General features: G+C 44.2%; 1 protein-coding gene and 1 long non-coding RNA gene across 2 annotated transcripts in view; both read right to left on the reverse strand.

Annotated features, from left to right (window-relative positions):
- The window catches only part of LOC133011659 (thyrotropin-releasing hormone-degrading ectoenzyme-like), a 120523-nt gene that overhangs the window by 84892 nt on the left and 15352 nt on the right, over positions 1–20279 (reverse strand). Inside the window, exon 4 of the mRNA XM_061079475.1 lies at positions 8201–8327. Coding sequence (XP_060935458.1) covers positions 8201–8327 — 127 coding nt within the window. The remainder of the gene's footprint in view (positions 1–8200; positions 8328–20279) is intronic.
- LOC133013880 (uncharacterized) lies at positions 11121–11433 on the reverse strand. The gene is made up of 2 exons (XR_009681435.1): positions 11385–11433; positions 11121–11244 (listed from the first exon to the last, which is right to left on the reverse strand). It is a non-coding gene; the product is annotated as an uncharacterized LOC133013880 (long non-coding RNA).

A 20279-nucleotide genomic window follows, 5' to 3' on the forward strand; every position in this document is an offset into this window, starting at 1 on the left:
GCTGACTGTTGTCCTCCAGCTCTTTGGAAATAATCCCTTTAAACTCTTCTCTCTCGGATGGTTTTGGCTCTGCTTTGCTCACTGCTGGAAATAAATTCCTCACCTCTGGCTGTTTCCCAAACTGCTTTGAAACAGAGACTGTGTCGTAAAGAGAGCCGGCGTTCATCCATCCCGTCCTCTGAACCACAGAGCAACCTCCAAATTACCTTTCTGCAACAGGGTCATGGAAAGAGATTGTTGCTAAAAGACTCCGGGAGTAGATCTGATAAAATCTTCATTCATTCAGTCTGCAGCAGAGTGGTTGTACTGGGAGCATCTGTAAAACCAGATACTGAAGCACTGAGAGCGGTGTGATCAGATAGGAAACTCATTTGTACAAAACCCATTAACTTCCTAACAAGACATATTTCTATTCTGATTTTCTTAAAACACGACAAATTCGTCTAATGGGTTCAGATAAATCCTCTTATTTCAAGTGAATAAACGCTGGTGATGGGAAACTGCTCCATTAGGGATTATCAGTGATGGAGGAATAAAGGATGAGCGTTTCTAATGGAGGTTTTTCCTGCTGATACGGGCTGAGCCTCCTCTCCGGGTCGAACAGTGATTCACTGATGTAAACACAGGAAACACGTTCATTAGATTCAAGGAAACAATTATCTGTGCTGCCAACGGACGTCCACAAATCCTCCTAGAACCGTGAGATAACCATACGCAGCTTGTGGGAAGGAGCAGGGCGGCCTCCATTTTGTTTGTGGGAGGGGGGGGGTGCACTGGGACGTAATGGTTGCTCACCTACAGAACCTGAACTGTGACTACAGCAGCTTTAACCATTTTACCTCTAGAATAAAAATTGTCGTCTGGACAGTAAAACCATGAAACTTGGTGGAAAGATGTGAAAAAGATCACATCTAGTTTTGGTGCAGAACCAGGATTATTATCCCTCCATTGCTTGATGTACAATACGTCTCCTAACGTCTTCTACCATCACTGACACACAAGTTCATGAGTTCCTGCTGCTCCCTTCATCTCTATCAGACGTTCTCTCTTTTCATCCTCATCTCTTCGTTCTGGTAATATTACGACATTATTCTCAGAATCTCAGGATTTCTTTTTTTCTTAAAGCTCTGCATGAGTGTGTGTAAATGTGCAACTGCAACTCGTAGCGTGAAGCGATTGAAGTTCCCATTAAGCTCTGAGTAAAATCTATTTACCGTCAACATGTCCTGATTTCCCTTTTTAAATTACGAGCTGTTATTTCCCCTGCTTCAACCTGCTTCTAGTGCATCAGCCTTCTCCACAAACAAATTTGATTCTTACACTAAATTAAATATTCAAACCTCAAATGCCACGGCATTTAGTGCGGCCCGCATGTTCCATCAAGTGGAAATTCCATTTGTCTGCGGCTTCATTTTACAAACAGCGTTTCCTAAATTGAGTTTGATATATTTGATATACTCGGACACTTTGGGATCTCGACTGGAATCAAACAGAGCTTTGCTTCCTCGTATCACAGCTGCCGCTTCCTGTTCCGGAAGGAAACTCTGAGTCTGAAACCATCGTCCTCTCAAACCGAATGAGCATTGCAATAAATTCTCTCGTTCAGCTCCGAATGAGTTGGACGCTCCAACTTCACATCGCTCAGATTTACTGAGGCGCCAGCAGTCAGACAGCTGACTGGTCTGCAGCTCTGTGTGTGTGTCTGTGTGTGTGTGCGTGTGCGTGCGTGCGTGCATGCACTTCAGTTAGGTCCATCTGTTGTTGTGTGTCACCCTGAGGCGACGGCATGACAGCGAGGGCGAGAGACAAAGAGCGAAAAGACGAAAAGAAAAGATTAAAAGATGCACAAGTGGTGAGGATGTGTGTGTGTGTGTGTGTGTGTGTGTGTGTGTGTGTGTGTGTGTGTGTGCGTGTGTGTGTGTGTGTCTGTGTGTGTGTGTCTGTGTGTGTGTGTCTGTGTGTGTGTGTGTGTTGGACCTCAGGCGCTGCTGTCTGTGTGTCTCTGTGGATCCCAGATGGAGCCAGAACTCAGCAGATCACATTAGTCCACTTGGCGTGTTCTCACACACGCGTTCAGACACGCTCTGATATTCGCTGTAATTCTCCTGACAGTCGATCACCTGAGCCCCACGCTCGCTCTGCCGCTGCAAGATTTCCGCTCCACTGAAACAGTCAAACGAATCGTACGGAAGCCCGCAGAGGCCCCCTCATCGCCAGCGCTTCTTCCGTTATCTCTGAACACAAGTCCCAGGCCGCTGAGAGGAGAGAGGAGGAGCTGGAGCGTCTCCGGATTTCGTTTACGAGCAAGAAGAAAGAGCAGAGGAGGAAATCAGAATCACCTGATCTGCTGCGAGACCTGATTTATTCACTTCAATCAGCTCCTCTTGCTCAACACACTTCTCGTTCTCAGCTCCTGGAGAACTTCTGTTCGCTTACGACAAACAGGAAAAGACATTATCTCCGTTATATCAGTTTCTCCCACGAGGACGAGCAGAGTGGGAGTTTCACTGTGACAGAGAAAAGCTGGAAACACAACAACATGAAGTGAAAACTAGATCTAAAGATTTCAGATACGATAAGAAATCGGCACGACTGAAACCCACTCTTCACTGTGCCGGGTAGAGAGAGAAAAGAACAGAGTTGAACTCTGTTCGCTGTGATGAACATTCAACGGTCCAATAAGAATGAAGCCACGAGGCTAAAATACCAGATAAATATTAAAACATGTTCAGAAACCGGGAACAAAAGCTTTTGAGAGGTTGGAAAGGATCAAATCTCATGAACTCTTTCAGTGTTTGTTTTACAGGTTTGAAACCTCAGAGAGTTTTTTGTGCAAACATTCAGTTGGACTCAAAAATGAGATATTACAGTTGTCAAAGGTCAGAGGTCTAAGGTCACAGTGACAGTGGTCGATGGAGGAGATAATTCTACTTTCATTAACTTCTCCACGTTCATGTTTTAAATGTGAAAATAAACCAAACCAGGCTGCTCAGTAAAATGGGACCAGACGGCAGCTGTAACACTTCAGAACGTGAGCAGTTCGTTCTGTGTGAAGAGGGATGTTTGTGTTTCAGCACCTCTCACAGTCGCTCCACAAGCCAACACGCAGGAAGCACGCGCTCAAGCTGATTTCAGTTTGAACCTGTCGCTACGTGTTTATGTGTTTTACACAGAAACACAGGCTGTTGATGCCAGGTGTCGTTAGGGTAAATGATCTGGGGAGCGGGAATATCCACAGCGACTGTTAACGTGGCTCCGGACGACGGGGAGCGGAGGTTAGAAGAGCCGGACTCACAGATGGACGTCCACGGGCTCGTCTCGTCCGCGGGCTCGTCTCCTGCAGGTCAAACCGCCGATGACCCCGACTCTAGTTCTTTATTGCTACAATCAGTTTTTCCGTTCGTCTGTAAAACGCAGTTTTCCCTCCGTCCCTGTAACTTTGTATCTCAGTTCATCATTTCCCTCTCGCTCTCTCAGGGGAGTCGATGCCCTGCATGACAACAGATGGAGCCCTGAGGCCCTGGGAGCACACACACATGCACACACATGCACACACACACACACACACACACACACACACACACACACACACACATATACATGCAAACATCCACACATCCACACACACACACGCACATACACACACACAGGAGGTGGGGGGTTGGGGGTAAGAGACACGCTGGGGTAAAGACTGATGTCAACATCAGTAGGAATTCATACACTCTCACAGAGAATCCATGGTTGTGAAGACGGATGAAGAAGAACACAGCGGTCACACACGACACAACGCAGATTTATAATGGGAGAATGCACTGACACACACACACACACACACACACACACACACACATACATACACACACACACACACACACACACCTGGAAGAATTATATTTTTTGCTGTTTTTGTATTTCTGTATAAACCATAGTTCACATTTTAGTTTTAATTAAATTCTAAACACTCACTGAATCATTCTGAAGCTTCAGTTCTGTTTTACTCCTCACGACGACTCGTTTCATTTATCAACACGTCTGAGATTTAAACTCCATTCAGTACTAAACGCTCCTGAACCTCGTTATTCCAACATTTCATATTTGAGACTGAATATCGTGTTGCCCACAAGTCGTATCAGCTCCAAACCTCAACAGAAGACAAACGATACAGAGAAGAAATTCAGGTCATTTTAGTCGCGTCTGACAGAACTCAGCTGCATCACTTGCTTTTAATTAATTTAATTCTAAAGTCATCACACGTTGAAGGTTCCAGAAAGTTTCTAGCTGCTGCTTCTGCTCGTTTTCTCAAAATAGAAAAGATAGTCCTCGATAAATGCAGAAATAGAGAAATTATTTATTGTAACTAAATAAATACATAACATTTTTTACAATTAGATAAATAAGTTTGTCCTTAATACAAAAACCTGCACTCGTCTTTGTGGACTGACTCCGAGGATTTTCAGATTTTATTTTGAAGCTTTTAATACTTTGATATTATTGATTGGAGGCTTTGGAAAAACCTGAGTTTGAATCGTCTCTTTTTATATCAAAAATAATTTCATGGGGGATTTGAATTTGTTCTTTTATTTTCCATACAGGAGTTATTTTTGGAGTCTTTATTAGAAGATGTTAATATTGTTTTAATTTTCATGTGAATTATTTTGTGCATTGATTGGAGTCGTGGTTTTATCAAAAGAGCAGAACCCAGATCTGGGTAAAGTGCAGCTCTTCCCTCCCTGAGACACTGTCGCAGATGAAAAACGGTAAAACTCTGCATCTCAGTAGGAAACAACAAATGTTGGCATATCGCAGGCCCAGATATGATTTGGCTCCGGCCCATGTGTTGTCTCCACGTTTGGCTCAGTTTGAGGAAAGTGGTCATGGGTTGATTTGGATTGAGAATCAGCTCCAGCGAGCGGCATGCGGCCGAGCGGCGGGCGCCGGCGCCTGGAGCCGGTCCAGAGCGCTCGGGTGGATTCTGGTGCGTCATCCATCAGGAGTCTGGTGCGCGTCCAGCAGGTGTGGCAGGTTGGCTGAAGGGCACGGCTGAGTACCGGCAGTTTGAATCCTCCCCAACAGTCGAACCAGGATGTGTCGTGGGTTTCACAGCCGTCCGACTCGTTGACATGCAGCCGTCACCGCTCGTCTCCCTGGGGAGCTTCTCATCAGCATCTTAATGTGTGGATCTGCATCGTCTCTGTTCTCGTGCACTAACATGAGGATGAATAGAAATGCACAACTCTAATAATCGTATCATTCTCCACCATGAGAGCTGTAAACACGCACCCGTCGGAATCGTACGCCTCTAATTGGCTGTTCTGCTGTGAAGTATTTTGCAGCAGTTGTTGCCACACTCTCACGAGTTCTGGCTGTTTCACACCTGCGGCTAATCTGTCATTTATAACTGCAGCGATTTCTACCTGCTGGGTTCATGCATTGAAATGTGGTTGAGAATCGTTTTGAGTTTTGCTGCAGTGTGATTATTGTGTTTTTCTTTACACCTTTGCTGTTGAATTAAAACCTCTCAGCTCCACGGAATGAGACTTTCACACTGTTGGTCTGTTCAGTGAGATCATACGGTTTGTGTTACAGCAACATGGTGTCGACTTTATCCAGCAACAACGTCGTTGAGACAACTAGACAACACACTTTACATTATAGCCATTCACACGCACTCACACACTCACACACACACACACGCACGCCAAACGCACGCACGCACGCACGCACGCACGCACGCACGCACGCACGCACGCACACACACACACACACACACTCACACACACTCACACACACTCACAGTATTCCATTCCTAATAGCAGAGCAGCACTGAACAGAAGAGATGTTTCCTCTTCTCTCCCGACTGGCTGCAGCAGCCTCGACAGACAGATGGTTTGTCCAATTACCTTCCAAGCACTTTTTAAAACCTGCCCTTTACCGAACACTTTCCAGCGAGGACCTCCCAGCTGGTTCAGTAGAACAAACCATCTGTCGTGTCGGGTTAGAGGCTCCTAAAACTGTCCCCGCGCTCTGTGGGAGATTCTGTAACTTCACTGTTAAAACTCAACTCGGAGGTTTCCAGCTGCCGTCTCTGAGCAGCCGGGTCTGAACCCCGGACCTGAGCGCACTTCTAACTCAGCGGCGCGTTAACGCAGCTAACACGGGTGGAAAGGTCATGAAGGTGAAGTAAATGTGACAGCTAACAAACAGGAGGTTTTGACTGAAAGAGGATTTCTAATGTGATGGATGAGTGTGGACAGGAAGGAGGTAACTGACATGAACAATATGGAGCCACAGTGATCATATTAGCGTGAGTGTGCGCGGAGAGGGAGGAGGAAATGCACCGCTGCGACGCGGCTAATTGACTGTGGCAGGACGGAAGTGTAAAACACAAACAATTATGAAGAAAGAAGAAGAAGAAGCAGGAAAGGAAGATGAAATTCGATTGATCTGACAGGATTCATTAATTTGAACAGGACAGAAGGAGCTGTTTGTTTCTGCTGCTTTTTACACTGTAAAGGAAAGATCTGTCGACCGGAGAGAAAAACGATCAAATCTCTACAAACACTCGCGAGTCCCTTTGATGTAGTTTAGAATAAAACCGTGAAGTCTGACGGGAACAAAGTCGAATCCACCAACTGTCCCAAAGTCAGGAAGCTTTCGGGATCAGGACTGACGGCGCCGTTTGGCCGCAGGATCTTTACCACAAATGTTTCAAGAACTCAGGAGACCGACGATCACTCTGGTTTTGCTTCTGAACTCACTGACCCAAAAAAGACTCTGATGGGTAACTTCACACTCAAGTTCTTCCACAGCTCTCCCACGCAGAACGACTTTAATAATGCAAAAGAGAAGCAAGGGAGCAACGACCGGAAGAGTCGCGGCCTCTGCTCCAGTCAGACGGTCCTTGTCTCTGCCCGGAGACACTGGAGACACTGGAGACACATTCAAGTCTCAGGCTCACAATGTATCTGTGAAGCAGCTGAGGCAGCAGCTCTGGACGACTTCGCTCCGCTCTAAACATGGATACCTCTCGTCCGACCAATGGCAGCAGCTCTTGTAGCAGCGCTCCAGTGGTGGCAGGCAAACCAGACCTCTGGGTCGTCATGGTTACAGTAATGAGTCAAACTTATGGAACCATAATGGTCTGGTTGAGTTTGAGGAAAACACTTCATCTCCCTCCGGCGCTTACTTCAGCTGAGACAACTCGTTTCAACACTTCACCAGAATCTGCTGATGCAATTTTCTTCACCACTTGAACTTCAGTTCCTGCTTCAAGTTTAGATATAACAACATATTGTCTAGAGAGAGAGAGAGAGAGAGAGAGAGAGAAACCTGGACTATCATTTCCTCAATCAACACTTCGACTTTTTTCAGTTCTTCAGTTTCACTTCTTGCTGCCTTTCCGTTAAAAGATATGTTGTCGGAGAAACAGCTCAGAAAAAAAAAACTGAAATCACCTCAACTCGCAGCGACTCTTCTCATCTCCCTGTTTGCACCAACTTCCCTCAATGTTTTGACACAAGCACGATTAAAAGGCTCAGAAACATAAAATAAAATTTTAAGAGCTATTTCAATTATCCGTCCATTAGCTCCACTGAGGATTTGAGGGTCGCAGTGGGAGACGGAGCCACTTCAATTGTGCGATGGAGAAAAGCAGAGTTTTTCTTAATGAATATAAAAATGAGCAGGATAAGGCCATGTGGGGGTTTCAGTGCTTTTCTTTGATACCTCACTCTGCTAGGTGTGATCACATCTCTGGACAAAATCCCTCTGAAGCACCGGCGTTTAATGTCTGAACACAAGCGGCCGTGAGAGTCCGAGGTTCAATTCCCAGAGCTAATCACACTGTACATCCCCCTGACAGGCGGGGGGGGAGAGGACACAGTGTTTTCTCTGCTTGAGATGAGAACAGATTGATGAACCCAAGCGTAATTGTGCGAAGGACAAAGAGTTGGCCCACGTCCCTGAAACGGCACAGGAAGGGGAAGTTGTTTTTTCTTCCTAATGTGCATCAGCAGGAGGATAGAGAAGTAGCGGTGCGGTTTCAGTTTAACCGAAGAGGACAGGAAATCAAACCTTTCAAAGCTTTCTCTCTTCCTTTGACTGAGCAGGACAAGTGAGGACGCAGCCGGAAAACTTTCACTCCACAAAAACAACTCGACTAAACAGCGTTGAAGGTAGAGGATGACGTCAGCAGCCTTACCTAACTTTGGCAGCGAGTACTGGACCTTGAAGTAGTCCTGGTAAAATCCCAGAAGCCTCTTGGTGATGTGAAGCGCGTAGTCCCCCGCGCCGCTGGCAATGGCGTCCGGCCGGGCGTACAGACGGATCTGAAGTCAGAGAGAGAGAGAAGTGACATATGCTGATTTTAACAGAGATTGATCTGAGCACAAACGCCGAGAGAAGGAAGGAATTAGTGTAAACTCAGCGCACGAGAAAACTAAGTGGAATTAAACCATTTTCTTAAATGTGTAATGAGAAGGAAACAAAGTTTACACTCAAATCTACAAGGAGACAAACACAATGAGACAGAAACTCCACACAGGACGTAACACAATCAGCCTGAATTCAGATTCGCAGAGAAACAGGAATTGAATTGGAGGGAATTATTATTTCTTTGTTCACAGAGACAAAGAGAATCAGGCCGGAGCTCCGCAGGTCGAGTCCACAGAGAATAAGTGAATCAGGCCCGGATCGTGTTCGGCTCTGCCGAGGAACAAAAGAGTCGGGTCGAGTTTTCTGGTTCAAATCTACACAAAGAAAAATGGAGTCGAGTCTGTGAGCGGAAAAACAATCGACTCAAAGAAGAGAGTGAATCAAAAGAAGGTAAAAGATCTGATTTAGGTGAATTCAGATATTCATCACAGTCAAAACACTTCATACAGTCAGTGATCGTCTTTATACATCATGAAGAGTGAGTGACAGTCGATATCATCATGTGCACACACTGTGTTGTATCTGAGCCTCTGGTGCCGTCTCTGTGTTGCTGTGATTGATGGATCCGTTAATCACTTTCAACTACAGCACTAATTACACACACACACACTGCCGGTTGACAGACAGGCGTAACCATGGTGACAGGAGGTGGTGATGTCACAGATCAAAGGATAATCCTCTGTGAGTCTGAATAAAACAACAGCTAGAGAAAGAAACCAGCTCATTGATGGCTTGCTGGTCAAACGTTGGGTCGCCGTGGTAACCAGGGTTGAATTGCTTTAACAGCCAATGCCGATGTAGAGGAAGCAGAAATTATCTGGTGTCCAAACTAATCTTAAGAGTTTACATTAGACAAAATGTTGGCTGCAACCAGGAGGCCGACCTTACAAGCGGATCCATAAACTCTGTCTGGTGAAGGCAGCGTCTGGAGGAAACTCGTCTGATCTCCACTCAGCCCGGCAGTGAGTCTCTGGGCCGACGGATCGAACTCTCACAACCAAAGATCTCTGCAGACAGCGAGTCGACGCTCGTCCTCGCTCGTTAAACGCCTGCTGTAATCTGTGACCCCAGTTTATTAACCGCGGGCAAATTCGCATCTAGTCTACAGTCGGGGTTGTGAAAGGTCCCGGACTCAAATCCTGGATGAACTCTTCACTTTTATTGAATTCTCTGTAACGTGGGATCAATATCTGGATCTTCAGAAAAACAATAAGCCCGCCCACGCCCACATAAAGCCAGAGGACACACACACACACACACACTCAGGTGAACATCAGTGTCCCGGTAATGTCCCCGCGATGTCTCTCAGTTTTACTTCCTTTCTAATAAAGTCTGTTTTCATGTGGCTGTAAAAACACATTGGTTTCTGTCTGGACGGACACAACACGCAGTGAATCAGCCTCTTTGGCTTCAGCTTTGGTCGCCGTCGTATAAAAGCTGCTGTTAAACCTCACGAGCAGGAGAAGGAGGAGAGAATCAACAGAGGAGAGCAGCGACTCCTCATCTCAGCTGAAGGGACGGATTCCACAGGAAGTCGAGACGCGTTCATCAGGCTCCCAAACATCACTGTAACTCAATCAAGCACCAAATAACTCAATTACACATTTCACTAAGTGTCAAATCTGGATCCACAGCGAAAATGTCATTACATCTTTCCATGTTTCATCATTCCATCATTTTATGTGAAAATCTGTTCCGTAGCTTTGGTGTAAACCTGCTGACAGACAAACTAACAAACAAACAAATCATAAACAAAAAGTCCAATGTTGTCGAAAGTGATGACAATTGTTGTGTAGTTCTTTTCCGACCTTTATCACATCCTTACAGCACGTTTCAATAAAATCTGTACTGTAGTTTCTGTGCGATCACACCAATAAACAAACCAAACAACCAAAGGTAAAAACCTCCTTTCCTGAAGATAATATGTGATCAAATCTTGCCACCTTAGAAATAATCTAAAAGTTGATCTTATTCTAACTTTTCACGTCTGTAGCCGCCGGAACCTAAAATCTATAAATCGTACAAAACTCAGTTGCTTTTAGAGCAAGGGGACGTTTGTTTCAGAAATGATTTTAAAGTTTCATTGAATACTCTTAAGGTGTCCTATTTCAAGGCGTCTTAAATGTATCCGACCTTCTGGTTCCCTGTGCACCTCCAGGTCCTTGGGCACCGGCCTGTTGTCTGTCCCAGAAACCTGTTTGAGAACTAAAGGGGACAAAGAGCGTCTGTAGTCGAGGCCCCGAGGCTCCGGGAGGATCCGCCGGAGGAAATCAGGTCGGCTGACTCAGTTATTTGTTTTTAAAAGTCTCTTCAACAGACACAACTTTTACAGGCTTGTGTTTGTGGCGTGTTGCTTTGAATGGCCTCTGTCCAGAAGGTACCCCTCCTCACGCCCTGGGATCCAGACCCCTATGAACCTTAATCTTCTCTAGACAGTCCTGGTCCCCAGGGGCCGGTTTTTCAAAAGTTTTAATCTGGATCAAACTGATCCAGATTTGGAAATCTCTTTTTCTGCTATCCAGGATCACGTAACCCATTTTATTTTTATACTGGTTTTTCAAAGCAATGTGGGATTGGATTACTCTGATCCGGATTCAAACTTTTCAGGATTACCAAATCTGGATTACCTGTGGTCTAAATGGGACTATCACAATGTAGCTATGTAAAGAACAACAGGTAGAATAGTGTGGGGTCACTCCAATATGCTTTATTTGAACAGAAAATAGGACTGAACGGAACAGCAAACAAACAATATAAACATCCCCCTCCATTGTCCATTTCTTGGAAACAGGCAGTCTACTCATCTGAGACCTACAACAAATAAATAAATAAATACATACTTTACTCACAAATACATTATGGATGTTTCGAGCAGGTTTCAAACAAAGATTTATTGAATTGAACTGGATAAAAAAAGGTTTAAATGTCCAATACTTAACAAAATAAATTACTTCTTAGTTCTTGTTATGAGTAGTTCTTCTTATGAGTTCTCCTTCTTCTTCATCATCATCATCATCTGCTGCTTGGTTTGCTGCAGTCGGGCAAGAATAAGCTGTTCCTCTGCTAGATGGATCTGTACTTCTGCCCTTTCAGTCTCTTTTTGCAGAAGTACCTTATAGGCGTCATCTTTCTTTGGGTGCTTTGAGCCTCTCTCTGGGGGTCCTGTGGGAACTAGGCCTTCTGGCTCCACCTGTGATTGACCTTCTCCCTCGATTACAGGGCTGAGATTAAGAATAAATGGCTCATCACAGGCTCACCATCCTCTGCAACATCTTGGATCCCAGGCAGAGCTTCCGACTTTTCACCTCCAATAATATCAAGGACTATGTCTGTGTATTCACCCCTCTTATATGGGTTGTTGCCTGTTTGGCTGTTCTTGGCTTCAGCGTGGTCTTTTGTTGCCCTACATAGCCTACCTACTTTATGTACTTCCTGTTGAACAATTCAAGTGAAATTGATGAATAAATATAAATACTGTAAAATGCATGATATAAATGTTGTATTATTTAACTAACCAATTTTAGTTACCTAGTTTTATTACTGAGATCCTCCATGAATCCACCCTCCTGCTGGGATCAGTTTAATCCTGATTTTTGGGATCACAATGATCCCAATCCTACCAAAAAGTTTTGAAAAACCCAAACTCAAGGTTTGATCCGGATCAACAACAAGATTAGATTACGTGATCCAATCCAATTTCTGAATCCTTTTTTTCTTTTGAAATACCCATTTTCAAGATTTGATCCAATCCGACAGCCGTAATCCGATCAGATTACTTTTGAAAAACCGGCCCCAGAGGATGAATCCCAACAGCGATGGTGATCCCTGGATGTTTCCTCTAGCGCCACCATGTGGTTGAAATCCTTGTTTTTAAGTGAAACGACTTGTCAGCTGTTGGAATGTTGTTGTAATAATCTGCATGAAGACATTTGTTAACTTCGTTCTCATCATCTGTAAAAAGCTGCTCCTGCTGATCTAATATGAAGCATGCCGTCTGAAGGATGAAGCTGCCTCGTCGACAGTTTCCTGGATTATATTCCTGTGGATTATCTCTGTTTGGATTATTCCATGGATTATAGATCTGTTTCCTACAGAAGGTTTAATGGTCTGAAGTTGTGTTTTCACCCATTTGTCTGTTTGTTTATTTGTTTGTTTGTCACCAGGTTTACGCTGAGACGATTTGCAGAATCCTTGGAGGGATGTGACACAGACCAGATTAGAATCCATTAAATTCCTGGAGGGGAAAGACCTGAACCACACACAGCAACTCAAACACTGTTTCCACCAATATCTATTAATACCAACATTATAAATAATGAATAAACATCACCACAAAAACGACAAACAAGCTACATCCAGCTCCTCCTCTTGGTTTTCACTCCCTCCTCTTCCTCACTCCTCAGTTCCCACAGCACGACTGATTTTTCAATATAAATTCAAACTTTTTAAAGCCCCTCTCCTCTTATTCCCTCTTTCTCCCTCTTTCTCCTCCCTGCACCAGAACTCATCTGAAAGCGCGACAGCCGGCAGAGTGAGTATCAGAGGCTTTATTGAAATTGTGGCGTCTCTGAGTGGACTGGCAGCGAGCTGCTGAATTGAGTGTCATCTCCTGAGAATTCCTCACTCGCCTCCAGTCATGTTCTCCCAGGTGAGGAGAAACCACGGAGCATTTCACTCTTCAGTGTGTGTGTCTGTGTGTTCTCACTTCAAAGTATCAGCACACACACATTCAGAGTCCGTCATGGGACTGAGAGGTTCTGCTGTAACCGGACTACAACCGAGGAAATTCCTGAGTTTAAACACGACTCAGTACATGTGTATGATTCATATCTCTCTCTCTTTTTCATCCTCATATGTTTGTATTCTTCAGGTTTCACATCCACCCTGAACAATAAGTCCTCTGAATTCTCACATGGTCTCACTCAGACATTTTCCAGATATTTCACTGGGGCTCTGTCAGGAAAAGTTCCAGAATAATGTTCGGACATTAGTGCGTCATGTCTGGAAGAGTTCCACTGCCAGCAGGCTTGAAATTGAATTATCTGTGTAACTCACGTGTTTAATTCCTCTTCATCATTTCCAATCTGTACAACAACACTCATGTTAATACTCAGCACTGTGCAGCTTCTATTTCTGACAGATTTCTATTCATCGTCTAATCCAGTGGATTCTACTTTTCCATCATGAATTTAACTGCTGTTAATAAAAGAAGAAAAACACTTTCTTCACATATTTCACAGTAAAATCCTTTTGAAGGAGGTGAAGGGATTATTCCCCCTGAACTGCAGCAAAGCTTTTAATGTGAAGCAGATTAACGGCAGCGCGGCAGCGGTAGCGGCAGCGAGGTATCACAGCGATGTGGAGCAGATCAGAAACAAGACGTCGCACAGAAACACCATCAAACACACGGGAGCCGACGAGCAGCAGAGGACGGCCTCTAATAAGAGCCTGTCAGATAAAGACCTGTCCAATCTGTGCAATTAAAGGAAACAAATGCCCTGGACCTTCTCACTCTACGAGCTGTGTTGTGTTGTGTTGAGTTGTGTTGCAGACAAGCACGACAATTACCAGGACTGTCTCTGAAATCGAGAGCCCGACAGCGTCATCACTTCCAGCAGCTGTGGAGACATCGATCACTCACAGGCTCTCGAACAGTAACGGCTCCCTGAACCTTTGAGCTGCTGCAAGATACCGACACGACAAAAACAAGCTCCTGCTCTTTAATCAGATATTATTTTCACGTCTCAGGACTTGTAAACGCTTTGGATGATATCATTTTATTTTCTTTATGATTTATATTAAACATGTTTCACAAATCGTCCGTGGGTTTGATCCCTGTCCAATTTAGTTTGTGCAAATTGAATAAAATAAGATAAAGTAAGAAATATGCCTAAAACTGACTCTTGTGTATTTCAATTACAGATTAAAACTTTATCCCATAGGTAAAGGGCAAAGGGTCACATTCAATCAAGGGATTGGATTTAATCAAATGTGTGTTTAATTACGCATACGTTTAACTTTATTTAATCTCTCAAGTTATTTGATCGATTCACATAACTCAACCTGAAAGAAACACTGATGACGAGCGGCGGCTTCAGACTCTTTGATTTTCCTCATAATCAGTCAATCAACCCGAGAAAAGAAGGAGTAAAAGACATTTTGACATTTTCTCCTCAAACGTTATTTAAAGTTTGTAAAATCAGGACACGAACACACAACAAGGCAGAAAAACCCACAAAACGTTCTCTCCTCCTCCCTCCACTCCCTCCTTGTTATCTCTCTGCTCGGCCGTGACATCTCTTGCCGCGTTCTGTCGCTCCGTCTGTCGCCCTTGGATGATGGATGGGGCGACGGACGCTTGGTTGCCACGGTAATTTGATGGATGGTTTAGCAACTGATAAGAGTGCCCGGAGAGCGCAGCAGCTCTCAGCGACACACACTCGTGACGTACTGTACGAGGGTCCTCGGCTCTGAGAGGCCTCAGACAGTCGCCGCTCCCCCGACAACAAACGCCAGTGACCCGTGACTGCGGCGCCACACATCTGTCCAATAGTATCATCACTTCTTCTGACGCCAGCCCCGCAATGAAGTGAGACGGGCGCCGGGAGCCGGAGCAAGGATAACAGTCTCTCTGTCAATGTCAACAAGACAAAAGAGATGATTGTTGACTGCAGAAGGACCCGAGCACCAAGAGGGAGGCGACCAGGGCGACCGGGGGGGCCGGGGCGGTGTCTGGTGACACAGCGTCCGGTTGCCATAGTAACACATATACCACACTAACGTACATGGACATGGAGCCGGGTCAGAGATACAGATCTTTTCACAGTAAACTGATATTATATTTGCAAAGTCCTTGATCACGTGTTAACAATGAACTACGTACAGAATCCTTAGTTATGTTATTGATTCAAGAATATGGAATTATTGGTTGTTGTTAAAAAGTCAAAGGTAGGGTTCAACTTCTCCAAAAGTTCAACCAAACATAAATTAGTCTTATGATCGACCGTCAACATATTTAGATCTTTAATCTCTTTTCTAAAAGGGAAGCTTTGATGAATCTCTGACATATTTAACTTTGTGTCATTTACGTTTCGATCTGCTTCACGTTTCCAGCTCTGCGTGCAGTTTCCCTCTCTGATGTGTAAACACTAGTTTTCCTTTCTTTAGAATCCAGCGGTGATTCGTCGGTCTTGGGAGTCGTCTCGGCGTCTTTCCTCTAAAGCCTCGCTGCCTGTCGATGCTACGAAGTGGGACAGTAGCCGGAGGCGTTCTGACGACATCGTTCTCATGTTTTATCACGTTGTTTATTGTGAGTAATATTTCAGAGCCTGAGGAGGTGAAACTATCCAATATTTGAAGAGAAAAAAGAGAGGAAATTGACTCTTCTTGGCAGAAATGTGCTTCTTCTTCTTGTTACGTTAGTCATGTTGCTGCTCAGACTCAGGACGAGTCAAAGGTGATGTTCGGTCACCAGAGGGAACATAAACTTTATCATCAAATCAGACCGACTCCTGATTGTCCGCTACAATAAAACACTTGTTGTCATATGTTTGTTTACAAAGCAACAAAAGAAAACATCTAAAAACTTGTGCTTCATATTTAATGAGTTAGTTCTTTGACGCAGGTCGACTTTCATCAGTCCTTCTCAACACCGTCTCTGTTCTAAATCCAACATGACTCTGCTGCTGCACCAGTCAGTGACATCCCATAATCTTTTACAACAGTAATGAAACCACATCGTTTTCTTTGCATTAAACTACATCTCCCATGAGCCTCGGGAGCATGTCCCCTTGTCCGTCCATGTTGTTAAACTTCAGTGAAAGTAATGGCTGTCGCATAAAACTCCAGCGTTGAAGTGACCTTTATCATCTGACCCACGGTCATTATCATATTATCATTATGGGATGTTAATGTGACATTTTATGTCGTTACAGGAGTTTAATGGTTGACTCTTTAACACCGACACTAAAGACACAACTTTTTTCACTGGCTCCAGGAAGAAACACTTTCCTGTGAGGTGCTTTTTCTTTTCTTTATGACAGAACGTAAATATGTTCATGTCTTTTATTCACTTTTAACCATTAACATGTTCATAGTTCTTATAATAAACCAAGATGGTTTATTTTTTATATTGTTATAAACTGTCTCACTTCATCGTCATCTTTAACTTAAAAGTTTATGGTTCAGTAATTTCCAGTTGGTCACTACACAATGTTTATTGTGATTATAGAAGACCTTCAATTTCCTTATATAATAATAATCAGATATTCATGATCATTAAGAACATTATATATTTATATATGTGATGTGATTTCTCATTATATAACATTAAAAAGAGCTTCAGTGATGTAGAATATGAATATGTATAATCTCTAGTGGCTTGCTTAAACACTTTGAAGCAGCTGTTCTCAGTGTGATCGATCCTCTGAGGCTGAAAACTGCTTGAGAAACAAAGACACTTTAACTTTGTGACTGAAAGTGAAGGACTAACGAGCTGCGGGGGGGGGGGGGGGTATTGAACCAGGAGTTCAGCTGGGTCATCACACGCTTTTGTTTGTTTGTTTGTTTCCTGAGAGACTTGAATCCTCCCTGAAGGGAGAGCGGCTCATTACGGGAACAGAGATTCTCACAGAGTCGCATTAAAAAGACGATTCATCACAGAGACAAAGAGACTGAGAAAAAGAAAGAACGGTTTGATAGAAAGGACGGAGGAATTACAGCCGACAATGGAAACGGGAATTACCGCAGACCCACGGAAATCCTCAGACCTTTATGATCTGAACACTGATGTTCGATTACAGCTCAGAATTCATCACCATCGAGCCCCCCCACGTCCACGACTGCAAAGCCACTGTCAGATCCTCGTCCATCATCAGGCCTGATCATCAACAGTAAGGAACAGGCTGAACCAGAACCAGGTGGACCACCACAGAACAACAGTTACGTCCTGCTGAAGATCAACCACAGAAACGTGGAGAGGAGAGAATTCTTCATACCCAGCAACAATATAAAGTCCTGAAGACCTTCAGCTCCTCGGCTGTGGTGAGCGACAGGCGGCTTCACCTCCGGGAGCTGCTCTGCCCTGAACACACCCTCAGAGCAGCTCCACCCAAACCTGAATGATATCTCCAGATATCTCTTCCCTCCGACGGTGAAGCTCAGAGCCCAAAACTTCATGAGGGACATTTCACAACCCGACAATTGGCTGAACGTCACATGACCGATTTCTATGTGTGTGTAATCTGTTGCAGATTGATTGAATTCATCGTTTTCAACATGCGCCTTCCACCGACCTGGGACACGCCCTTCATCTCCATAGCAACCAAGTATGAACACATCAGCAACACATTGCCGAGGCAGCAGACGTTATTATGATGGGCTCCTACATTGTCATTTCCAGATTAAACTTAATCTCTGGATGTGGAGCACAGAGAATAAAGTCCTGCTCTTCTCTCCGGGTGGAGGAGGACGGGGGGATGAATGTTTCCGTCAGATGAAGCTGCTCGAACGCTCGTGAGGAGGATGGAGGGATGTGTTTGTTTCTCCTCTCCCTCTGTCACATGAAGCAGTTTCTTTCAAAGGTTTGTAGGAGGAGGAGGAAGAGGAGGACGGGACGGGAGGATTAATGTTTCTGTCAGAAGACGCTTCTCTGCAAACAGACAGCAGCGGCTCCTCCGCCTTCAGGCTGAAACAAGGATTTTAATATGAGAGCGCTGCTGTAACGGAGACGCAGAGCGAATCCAGCGACTGTTTGTAAATATGAAAATATGCATATGCTGCTTCATGGATCTCTTTCATGCAGCGCTCGCTTTAATCTCCCTCTCTCTCTACAAATAGAAGAACATCGCGCTTCTTAAAAAAATTGTTATTCAAGCAAAACGATCTCACACTTCATCTGGAATCTGTCCTTCCACGGTGTTTTCAGTCCTGGTGACTGATCAGACACGGAACAGCAGGGACACGTCCTCCTGTTTAGAGACGTTCATGTCTTCTTCACGGTTCCCTGCAGAGAAACCAAACCCGAGCAGCTCATCTGTCTCTGTGTTCGTTCTTCAGCCCGACGCCAATAAGGACGATGCAGAACGCGTTCTCAGAGCAGATTGTTCTGATTGTTTCCTGTGAATCTAAATTATGAGCTGATGTGTTTTGACAGCGACTACTTCTTTTATTTTTTACATCCCTGGATATCCGTTGTATTGTTTGCTTCCACAAACCAATGCAGCTATAGTCTTTTCAGTGTTAATTCCAGATTCATATGAGGTCACCGTGACCTTTAACTTTTGACCACCCAGATCTTATCAGTTAATCAATGAGTCTAAGTGACATTTGTGGTGACTTAATAAAGAGGCATTTTGTAGATAGGGTGTTCTCAAGGAAAGACCGAAAGTTTATGCGACCAACCTTCGACCTTCAAAATCAAATCAATTCATCTTTGAGACCAAATGTATATTTAAACTAGATTTAAAGAAATTGGCTCAAACTGCTGCTGAGCTGCTGCGTTCACAAGACCACGGACAGAGATCACAGTGACCTTCACCTTGGACAACTTGTTCACAAGCTGGGGACGGAAACTAAAATGTTTTTCAGAATAATCACAATAAAGTCTTGTCATTGTCATGATTCAGTTCTTGTGAATTCATCAAAAATTACGGCTACAAAAACGAGTAAACACAATCTAGCAAATTAATAAGGATCTAAACTGGACAGGAAATATGCAATTTTCTTGGTTAAATGAGTCTTATTGAATATTAAAAGGATAAAATACAGAGCACACTAACCACTGTAGGACTTGACCTCCAAGATGAAATAGAATATGAAGATTTGGAAGCAGCTTAATGTGCCTAAGTAATATCATACGATTATAAGTGATTCACCAATATCTGATTTCTTGGAAATGTTGTCTTCATTTTGAGGGAAACTGGAGCTGATCTGAAATCCTGGAAAATCCCTTAATTTATAATTGTATGTTTGCTGCCACACCTGAAGAGTCTGAGACCAGAGACAATGTTTTAACCTTCACTTTCTTTATTCAGCGAGCGATGAAAGTGAGACCAGAGAAGCTGGGATTCGGTCTCTGGTGAGTTAAAGTGAGAAGGACGAAAAAAATAAAGATTAATTTGTTCATTACGAAGACAAAGAAGATTCACAAGCATGAATGGTTCCACCTTATTACTGCTCTGCACACACACGCACACACGCACACCGGCCACACAACGTACACACACACACACACACAAACGCACACACACACACACACAAACACACTGTTAGAGGCTGGTGATAGTTATGAATGACCCAGATATATTTTGTCATTAAAGCAGCATTTCACTAAAATTATCTTTTAGTAACGAGGAGACACAAACTCTGTGTGTGTGTGTGTGTGTGTGTGTGTGTGTGTGTGTGTGTGTGTGTGTGTGTGTGTGTGTGTGTGTGTGTGTGTGTGTGTGTGTGTGTACGCTGCAGTGCTGTCCTTGAGTTTCTGGCAGACGAGATGGATGAGCTGTAATTACGCCGATAGAGAGATGATCGGCGGAGTGGAGGAGGAAGAGGGAGGAGGAGGAACAAGGTCGTGCATGTGTTCGTCCTTGTGTGAGAACGCTGATGCGTGCGTGTGCATATATCTGTTTTAAATCTTGTTGTGGTTACAGGATCGAAAAAATCACAATAAAGAAACCAAAACCAGTAAAAAATGAGGACGCCTGGACATAAAAGCAGGATTTTAAAACCCGTCTTCTACTGGTTGCTAGGAAACATCAACGTGTCGGCCATGATGGACCAAAACTGGATAACGCCAAAGTGTCTTGATCTCCGCCCGTCGACCGGTTGCAGTGCAGGTCATAAACCAA

Source organism: Limanda limanda, chromosome 1 (assembly GCF_963576545.1).
Source record: "Limanda limanda chromosome 1, fLimLim1.1, whole genome shotgun sequence".
Taxonomy (NCBI): domain Eukaryota; kingdom Metazoa; phylum Chordata; class Actinopteri; order Pleuronectiformes; family Pleuronectidae; genus Limanda; species Limanda limanda.